The 10,519-nt window shown below is 40.6% G+C and overlaps 1 protein-coding gene across 1 annotated transcript; it reads left to right on the forward strand.

Annotated features, from left to right (window-relative positions):
• The first annotated feature begins 1,576 nt into the window (after positions 1-1,576).
• Positions 1,577-9,992, forward strand: hepacama (hepatic and glial cell adhesion molecule a). Its single transcript, XM_020653965.3, has 7 exons — positions 1,577-1,811; positions 3,546-3,893; positions 5,239-5,520; positions 6,793-6,883; positions 7,216-7,283; positions 7,429-7,499; positions 9,105-9,992. Exons 1-7 carry the CDS (start codon positions 1,712-1,714, stop codon positions 9,465-9,467), a joined length of 1,323 nt encoding a protein of 440 aa, XP_020509621.2. The 5' UTR covers positions 1,577-1,711; the 3' UTR covers positions 9,468-9,992.
• Positions 9,993-10,519: the final 527 nt, after the last annotated feature.

Genomic DNA, 10,519 nt, shown 5'->3' on the forward strand with positions numbered 1-10,519 from the left:
AACAGCCATCAGCTTTACTGAAATCAGGGAATATCAATGAGGAGATGGGATTTGTAAAGCTGAATTTTGTCACAACTGTCAGAGTCACACACATGATGGCCTCAGTGTGTTTGTGGTCTAAACCTTAAAAGGGTTTCTGTCACTACTCGTGCACAAAGACCCTGTCTGTGCTCCCTCTCTCCTCTTCTTTTATTGACTCTAGTGGAAAAAGTCCCCCTTGATTTAGAGTGCGTCAGAAGATGAGAGTAAAAGGGAGCAGCAGGGGCAGAGGTGGAGGGGAGAGGTTCGTCTTTGATGGCCCACTCCACAGTGAGTCCAGGCCCTGGGAGAGCGCTGGTGAAGAGCAGCTCTTCCCACATTCTTGCAGCTTTTTTTTTTTTCTTCTATCCATGCTTCCTCCTCTGCATAAAACCTTCCTTTGTTGTCAAACAAATTACACTTAAAAAATGTCTTGACAAAAGAAAGCTTTCCAAAGTGGGCGAAGTACTTATAAAGGGATTGAGTCATCAATGCACACGAGCTAAAGCCTTACTGTCTGAGACACAGTGAGGACAACTGATGCAACATATGGGGGTTTAAAACATGGCTGTAAGTCTGATTTAACACAGAGTGACACTCCTGCTCTCAGGAAAAGAAGCAGTGGCAGTCGGATGAATATTTGAAAGTGTTCAGATTTAACTGTTGTTGATCCCAGCCATTTCATTTCATAACCATGTTTCCTTTTTTCTTTCCCTCTGCACCCGATGTTTTCCTATTTCCTTAATGTAAACTTTTTAAACCATGAAACAGGAAACAAAAGAGCAAAAGTGTACCTAACAGGCCAGCTATTTGATGCAGTTTCTACCCCACCTAGAGGACAAAGAGGGCACAACATTTCTTTTTAATTTTTTTTTTTTGCTTCTTTATTTGTTGTGCATCATATATCAGTATTTAGTTCAAAGATAGGTACATTACCATGTCTCTTGTACCTGACATGGGCTGCAGCAAAATGTTTTGGGTCTGTGTTTTTGTGTGGGTCAACAGCAGGGTTGGTTGCCAAGTGACAAATTGTTGAGTTTATTGTGCGGCTCGAGTCCAGAGAGGAGTTTGCACAATGTGACAAAAGTGGGCCAAAGAGGGGGGAAGTGAGTTGTTTTTCAAACTCAGAGTTTTCAGAGCTTTTAGAGGGCTCCTCTTTGAGCCATTTCTTTGGCTGAAGTACAGTAGTTTCTTCCCAGCAGGGATTCTCGCAAAGTAGCTTAATATTGGATTAAACTATGTAATGACTGATTTGGATTGACTTTCTTTTTTTTTTTAAATCTTGTTTCCCTTTCTTTTAAGACACACACTTTAAGATAAATGATCCGCGTAGAGAACAAACATTATTTTCTATGAGCTCTTTATTGAAAGGGCCATGTGGAGTGGAAGAGAGGAGCTCATCTACACTATGTCTCTGTCTCACACAAACACACACACACACACACACACACACACACACACACACACACACACACACACACACACACACACACACACACACACACGTACACACACAGTTGGCTGTTGTTGGCAGTGACTGGGGTGCTGTGAGGAGAGTGGGGCTCAGTGTGACCAGGCAGAGGCCAGTGTTGCAGCCAGGCAGGCAGTGGAGAGAGTGTTGCAGGCAGAAACGTGCCCAGGGTGGATAAACCATGCTCACTAAGAGTGAGAAAGACTCTGCCCAGGACACAAGATGAAGGCGGAGAGGAAGACCTCCTCTAAATGCGACAGTTTTACTGACATTCCTCCTCTACTGACGCTCTTTGGCCTCCTCCTACTTCTTCTGTTCACAGGTAAGTCCAGGGTCTCACTCAGCCTTTTTTATTTGTTCAGAAGAGGCTCAGACAAATGGACTCTTCTTTAATTGTGAAATTCTGTAAAGCAAAGAAAAACCTGACTGGGCCCATTATTGGTAATTATACTTTCAATTAACAAAATTCAAAAGTCTTTGGCCCTCCATTTATGCAGCAAAGTTAATCAATGTTAAGTTAGTCACAGATGTTATTTCTTGTCCTTGTCATCCACGGGCTGACACACAATGGATTCTTTCATGGGTGGCTCTCTGTAATGGGCCCCTATTGCAAGCTTAAAGGTACCCGGAGTGACTATTGTAGTTGTGTAAGAAGGGCATGTGGAGATAAAGTTAGAGGATTTCAATTTGTGTGGAGAGTTTTGTCCAGAGTAGGATTTGCCCTTTCTTTTCAATTAGGGTAGCTTTGGATGAAAAAATTTCAAAACTTTACAAAGTTGTGTTTCGTGGTTAAAAGTGTGTTATTTATTTCCAAAGAGTACCATGGGCCCAGTGGACCCAGCAAGGCTAGTTTTGGTAGAGTCACTGGGTCCTGTGTCAATCTCCAACTTCACCAGTGACAAAGACTTTCTATTTCTCTAACGCTCTCTCACTCTTTTCGAGGGAGGAAACTAGTTCCAACAATCCTGCCCTTTGTCTTATCGCCTTGGCAACCCCCGTCAGGCGGACCAAATGGTTACCACGGTAATGAGGCGATGCCCTGCTAACTGCCTCACTACAGAGAATAGCGAACAGTGCTGGCTCTCCCTCTCCTCCCGCTCTTCTAGGTTGATCTTTCCATCACTGAGGCCTAACAGTAGGATGCCCCTCTGAGGCACGCAGCCAATGTTTGAACCTCCATGTGTCCAGCTACAGCTGAGTTATAGGAACCTCCACTGTGAACATAATAGCTTTGCTGTGTTTGGTCTCCCAGGCAGGGCTCTTCTATAAAGGATGAAATGTGGCCCGCATTGTCATACCTTATCCCACTGGGAGGTGCAGGATAATTTGGGAACACAAATCAAAATTAGTATATTACTTGTTCACTGCACGGGGTCACGAAGAATTTCTGGTGAGAGTTTCTCAGAAACAGATTAGAGATCAAGACAGAATTAGACATGGGCCGTGTTAAAGCAGCATGTGTGCACATGAGTTTGTATATGCGTGTAACATAAAGAGCCTGTTTTTAGGGAGTAAATACATAATATTTCTGTAACAACAAAAAATGACATCTTTGGAAAAAATGCTTAAAAAAAGAAGGCCCCATGTGACATAAGATATATTACATATTTACCACAGAAATGTTTGAACCTCCATGTGTCAAAATAAATCAAATGAAATCACATTTGGAACTTGCTTTGTCTGATGCCGCAAATTAACAACAATCTACAGAAGTCTCTCAAATTAAAGTACTGTAATACTGTTAGTATGTTGTACCTGCATGAAATAATTGCAGAGGGCCTTAGTATTCATACCAGCTCTCTGCTCTGAGTTTTCATTTATGCGTCTTCTTGTAGTAATAGTAGTAATTAGTGTAGCAGTAATTAGTGTGTCTTTGCATAAGCCCTCTATTGTTACTGTGTGTGTGAATAGTTGATTTCTCTGATCCGTGCTCATTGGCAGAGCATCATAGACTGCAGAGGGTCTTGTCATTGTTTACTCCTGCAATCCTTGTATGCCTTTATTTTCGCTCCTCCTTTCAAGCCCTCATCGTTGTTTCTTTGCCCCTTTCCTTCAGGTGAGGTGTCAGGAGTGAACGTGACCACCCAAACCCAGCTGGTGCGGGGCACGGTGGGCAGAGAGGCCCTCTTGTCAGTCAGCTATTCCAGCAGCAGCTCCGACAAACCCGTGATCAAGTGGCAGATAAGGAGGGACAAGGAGAAGCCGATCACAGTCGTGCAGTCCATTGGAACTGACATCATAGGGAACCTGAGGCCAGAGTACCGTAACCGTATCCTGGTGTTTGAGAATGGCTCACTGCTGCTTCACAACCTGCAGCTGTCGGACGAAGGGGCGTACGAGGTGGAGATCTCCATCACAGATGACACCTTCACCGGAGAGCACTACATCGAGCTGACTGTCGATGGTATGCATGATGGAGGAGCCAGACTTTTTTGACTGGGGTGGCCCAACTGGGGCGCTGACTTGTGTTGTGTTGGCCTGAAGTTTGTCTGCTTAACATTTTTTTTACTTTAAAAAGGAACAAAACAGGGTGGACAAATATGAATCTTTTTAACCTAATTCTTTAAGCACTCAAACAAAAGGATTTGTGCCCAAAGTCTCTATATAAAGTCGTAGGGAAAGGAGATGTTACAACTGAAATGTAAAGAAGTTCTACTCGCACTCTGTTGATACACAGCCCAAAAAGTTGATTTTAACACAAGTGCCCCCTCTGACAATGCATTAAACCACTCATAGGCAGTTTTCACATATGCACTGCTGAAAATATCCCCTGAACTAGTTGTTCACTTATGCACCATTCAGTGGGAGACTATCCCTGTGCAGCGGAGTGGGCTCCTGTGGCCAGAAGTGTTGTAAAAAGATCAACGCAGAGGTAACATCCTGCTGCCTTCTCACATCAGCTCACTTGAACTTTGTGAGGAAAAACATACTAGGAGGCTGGCAGGAGAAAGTCCAGATAAAGTCAGAGTATAAAATCTGAGTTTTATTCAGAAGTTTTCTGCATGTGTGAAAGCTCTAATAGTTTAAGATTTTGGGTATAGCAACTGCGGTGGCAACTCAGGTTTCAAGGGGGGCAAAGGCCATCCCCTGGATCCACCCTTGTGCATGAAAAACCTTTCCACTAAAGCTCCTGTGTGGAGTTTTATGCTGGTTATAAAACAGACAGAAATTCATTCTGATACCTCCATGTGACCTGAAAAAGCTTACACGTTTGTAGTATAGTCATTTTAATGCATACAAGCACTGTCAGCAGGCCAGGCAAGGCAATTACAGCACCCTGCCAAAACTAATATTTTCTACGTAAAAGTGTCACAGTGAGTGATATGACTGCTAAGAGAAAGCAGGGAGATGGTTTTCATGAGTAAACACTTCCCATGCAAGTTCAGGACAGGATCAGGAAACAGACAAGACGTAATGTTTTCTCAACAGGGGTTGCCTGGATCAAAACCAAAATTTCCTCTCAGTGTATTTGAAAAGCTGGATTCTCTCATTCTTCAAAACATCTGAGCAGTCTGAGCACGATTCTGAAGAGGAGTTATGAGCTAAAAGAAAATCAATGCAAGTTGAAAGAGCATCATCTCGCCCTAGAGAGTGTAATTGTAAAATCATACAGAGTGATTCACATTGTGTTTCTTTTAAGACACTAGCTGGGATCCTTATCTGTTTTTCTCTTATAACTGGATGTCAACAACTCTCTCATACTGTATCTTTGGGTTGTAATCTAAATCCCTCTCCTTCATCCTCCTCAGTCCCTGTGTCCAAGCCTTACATCCAGATGATGGCCTCGTCTGTCCTGGAGTACAATGAGTACTTTAACCTCCACTGTTCCCACGATAACGGCACAAAACCCATCTACAGTTGGTTGAAAGGAGGCAAGGTGCTGAGCAATGACACACGCCTGCTGCTTTCACACAACCAAAAGGTGCTGACCATCGCTCGTGTTCTGATGTCAGATGATGACGTTTATGCCTGCCTCGTGGAGAACCCCATAAGCAGCATGAAGAGCGTACCTGTCAAGCTCACTGTCTACAGTAGGTGGCATGTTACACCGGTAGGATGTCAAGTTATACATGATTACATTAAGGATGAAGAGATGATGGTATATAAGAGGTGGAAAATAGTATTCAGATCCTTTTCTTCAGTGATAGTAACAATAATATTGTTTACAATATCTTCACTACGACTAAAAGTATCATTAGAAAACATGTTTTGTGTACTACAGTACAGAGTAAAGATGTATACAAGTAAAGCATTTAGAAAATAAAACATTTTTTGTTTTAAGATTTCATCTTCAAACTAATTGTAGCTGTCAAATGAGTTGAGTAAAATACTGTAGACATTTTTTTTGTACTCCAAAAACCAATGAAGCCAAGAGAAAGACAGCTTATTCACATCTGAAAGAAAATAATGATTCTCTAAAATCAGGTGAAGTTAATTTACAGTTCGTACATCTATTAAATACCAACCAAAACTGACATTTATAAATTCCCTGAGAAGCTCATTATAAAACTGCATATTTCACCTATTGTTCAACAGCCATCTATTCTCAGTAGCTAGCAGGAGCAATTATCGTCTCATGCAGACCCATACACAAGCATTCCTTCCTCTCTAACAATGTTGTTTACAACAAGAGCAAATCCAGGCTGAGTGCAGCAAAGCTGGCCCTCAGTGGCTGCCAGTAAAGCACCACATGTCAGGCTGACAGAGAGGGAGAGGCCGTCTGATCCAATGAATGGACAGCTATTTATGAGAAGGGAGCAGAAAAAGAAGTCAGGTGGAGAGTATGCTTTGCCTCAGTGGACCTCAATAATCCTCACTTCATTATTGCTGTACTGTGATGTGCTGCATGACGAGACAGCTACAGGGCCTTCAAACTGCTCTCTGCTCCCTCTGCATGCATAGCAGCATGGCACAAAGTCCCAAAGGGATGTGCCACTTCACAACACTTTATTCATGCAAGCATGCTCAAAAAACTTGGCAGGCAACATGTAGAAAAAAACAATCCGGTGTTTGACACGCTTCATATCTTTCATTAAAAGCTTCCAAGATGAAAACAGGACGGTACAAACTAGCATATTTCATTCTAAAAGATTTCCATCTTTTTTTTGCAGTACAATACAAATATATGCATAAAGCAGGTCAGGCTTTAATGCTAGTATATGAGAAGGAAAGGTGCAAGTCAGTGGTTCTGTAAAAAATAAAATAAAGCCCTGCTGTGACTGTAACAATTCTTCCTGTCTTTTTTTCTTTGTTTCTTCCTTTCTTTGTGTTTTTATCCACCTCTCTGTATCATTCTGGTTCAGGACGGAGCTCTCTATACATCATCCTGTCCACTGGCGGCATATTCCTCCTGATCACCCTGGTGACCGTGTGTGCCTGTTGGAAGCCATCCAAGTGAGACCTGATTTTTTTTTCTAGTCCCCCTTTTACCTCATCTCTTTCTGCCCCTTTTTTCTTCCCCTCTCTTTTTCTCTCTCCATCTCTCTCTCTCCCTCTATCCCCTCCCTTTCTCTCTCTCTCTCTCTCTCTCGCTCTCTCTTTCTTTCTCTCTCTCTCATTTATATTGCACTTTAGGATGTGACTAGAATCTCAAGTAGCTCACCAGTGCCACCATTCTCTGATTATTGGGTGAGAAAAGTAAAAAATACATTACCGAGGTGATTATATGAGCGATTGAGCAGTATGGTTCAGAGATGTTTCAAGCTGATTTCTTTTTTTTATTATAGAAAGAAGCATCGACCTGTCCCCCAAAGAGCTCCTGTGTATATGGAGCAGAGTGATAATGGCCATGACAGTAAGAACAAGTACAGCTGACATCTTTACATGTGTACAACACCAACTTTTTAACATGTGACACAACATTATACGATAACTTAACATATTAAAGTGAACTGTTCAATACGGTGTCATATAATAGTAACAAACACATTTCTTTTCAGTTGATGTTGTTCCTAAACCGTCTACACTCGGCAGAAGGAGCCCAATGCCTCTGTATGTACTCAACGAAGATGTAAGTGCCTATTTTTATTTTACTTTTTCATTTAGCATCTTTATTAGCCATGACACTTTACAAAAAATATATGTTAGCGCTTATGCTAACATTTAGCAGGTAGGATTCATATTGTGTTACCATCTTAGTTGAGCATGTTATGATCCTCATACTTTTGTAATAGAACAATGTTCAGCTGATCATTTAGTTAGTTTTTCAAGTAATTAGTCATAAACCAAATTAATGACACTTCATTAAAAGTTATACAATCATAGTTGCAATCCATCCTGAAGTGGGGTGGGAGTTTTTGTACCAAATATTATTTGAATCCATCCATTGGGTTCAGTTAATAATAATATAGAGGGAACCAGTAAAGGTAGGACATTACAGGATAATAATAAAAAACACAAGTTCCAGCCTTCTGGACCAACTGAAGGAAAGCCTTGCTAACATGAGCATGCAGTTGCAGTAGTCAAGTTGGGTGGAGATAACAGCATGAACAACTGTTTAAAAATCACTTACACTCATGTGACCATTAGTTTATCTGAAAATCCTGTCTATTTTGCGATCATGTTTATTTTTACACCCATGATTTCAAGTTGGTTTCAAATAGGTGTCAATGAATCAAAAGTCAATATGAGAGCCATAACAGGCAAACAGTACACTGATTCCAAATATTGGCAACTCATTTACTCTCTTTGCTATTTAGAAATGTTAAGGCAATCAAGGCTTAGATCTCGTTAAAAAGTCCATAGTTTAAAAAAATGCATCTTTGTGTTTTAGGGCAGTTACATTTGTGTGTCATCTACGTAACAGTTGAACGTGATGCCACATTGCATGGACCCTTGAGGAAGCATATTAAAAGAAAAAATGATTAGCATAGAATAAAACCCTGAGGGACTCCACAAAGGAGACTTTAGTTAAGGATATAGAAATAACAATGCAGACAGAAGACCTGAACTACTTCACAGCATACCTATAATGTTGACACAGTGCTCCATGCAAGAAATCCTAGACAGCTGTGAAACCTTAATGCGTAGAAAAGTTGGAGTCTCAAGAGCCAGAGTTTTGAAAGAAGCTATAGAGCTTAAAAATAATGAGTTTTTATCAATAGTTGTTGAGAAATGTCACTTAAAACTACAGACTATGTATGAGGAAAAATCAAGGGGTTGGAAAATTCTTCTGGGAAACATATCACTTGGGACCAAAGTGGGGGACTGGGCAACAGACACAAATTCTAAAATTCTACAATTCACTTAGCAGACGCTTTAATCCAAAGCAAGGTACATCAGAGAGTAAGTATACAAGCAAGGAACTAGAAAAGAGGAAACGATGTCAGTAAGTGCAAACGAACAGCTTTAAGTCCGATGTTCTTGAGAATTCTTATCTGTATAAAAAAACATCATAGTTGTTATTAAACAAAACCAACGTCATTACCATCATCATCATCAATTATATCAAAACCATAGTCTTACCACAGAGCATACCATCCATAACCCAGATGGTATGCTTTGTATACAAAATGCCAAGTTAAAGGTTTGTTGATGGTTTGGTCCAAATGATTGCCTCTTTAAAATAAGACTTAATTCACTCATTGTATGATGTGTATCTGTTTTCTTGTTTCAGGAGGCTTTGGAGCATTTGGAAGAATGTTCTAGCAATGCTGTCAGCCAATCAGAATTGATTATCCCTGCTACTTACGCTCCAGTCCTTCCCCCATCCTCCAACAGAACTGACCGGCCTGTCTGGTCTGCCCCACGCAGATATCCCCGCAGCCCTTCTCCACTGGCACAGCCTCTCCCACAACCACTCCCAGGTCCTCCTCTGCGCCCTGTCCGCTCACCTGCCCAATCCCCCAGTTCATCGCCACGCAGTTTCAGCCCAATAAGAAAAGTCCGTCCTCCTGTAGGTATCCCAACAAGTCAGCTGCCTGTAGAGGCAGAGTGTCCTGACCCAATTGATCAGACTCACTGTCCATCACAGCAGTGACAACTGCTTGGATGTAAGTTTTGTATTCTGTAAAATGTAAAGCACATGTATAGTTTATTGGTATTCTCTTGCATCCTGCCACTGAAATATGGGATTTGATGCACTAGGATCAAAGACGAGTTCACTTTTAGCTAACTCTTTATCTTTATATTTCATTATTTATCATGTAGTTCTCTACGGCTATGCACAATTCGTTTGATGTCTGACGATATCCTTACATGTAACATGTGATATTCTTTAGAGAGTATACAGAGTTTAGTATAGAATGAATGTGATGCTAAGAAAGTAAAGATGTCCAATTCTGGTATATATTTTGCCACTTCATGAATCATAAATATTACCGAGAACTTTTGATAAGAACCTGTACATATGTAAGTAAAAAGTTTAGGGTCTGATGTCTTTTTCCTTTTTTTGTTTTCTTTATCCTTTCCTTTTTGTTCTCCTGTAAACAATTAAACCACTTTTTTTTTCTTTCCAATATTAGGTCAATGTAAAACATAAGGTAATAAAAACTGTTGAAAATTGTTTGTGGCTGTCATCAATTTTAAAACATTCTGAATGAAAACCATGAAGAAAAAAAACTTGGTTTAGCATCTTATTTTGTTTTTATCAGTAATATACACACATATAATAAAGATCTTTTCTTTTTTTGCGCTTTTTGGGGGAATGAATGTATGCTGCCATGCTGAGCTCAATGTACTTCTATTCCAGTCCACTAGGTGTCGCCCACACATTTATTTTTTAATCCTCAAATTTGAAGGGAAGAGTTCTAAATTGGAAGGTTTACTTGTAAATGTATATTTTATCTAGCCCTTATGTCAATAATGTATTTCTTTATACTTGAAAGGGAAGTAGTTGACAGGAGACTTTTTTTTAAAGGTATATCTCTCATGTTATGTTTGCACTGCCTTTTACATTTAGCTTCACCTAAAGATGTCATCAATGAGTGACTGCAGACAAATGAAATAGTACATCTTAAATGAAATGCAGAGGTAATTTAGGATCCAGCCGTTTGGACAGCACTTACAGGTCTGTCTTACAATCAGTATCGG

Source organism: Labrus bergylta, chromosome 11, assembly GCF_963930695.1.
Source record: "Labrus bergylta chromosome 11, fLabBer1.1, whole genome shotgun sequence".
In the NCBI taxonomy this organism is placed as follows: Eukaryota; Metazoa; Chordata; class Actinopteri; order Labriformes; family Labridae; genus Labrus; species Labrus bergylta.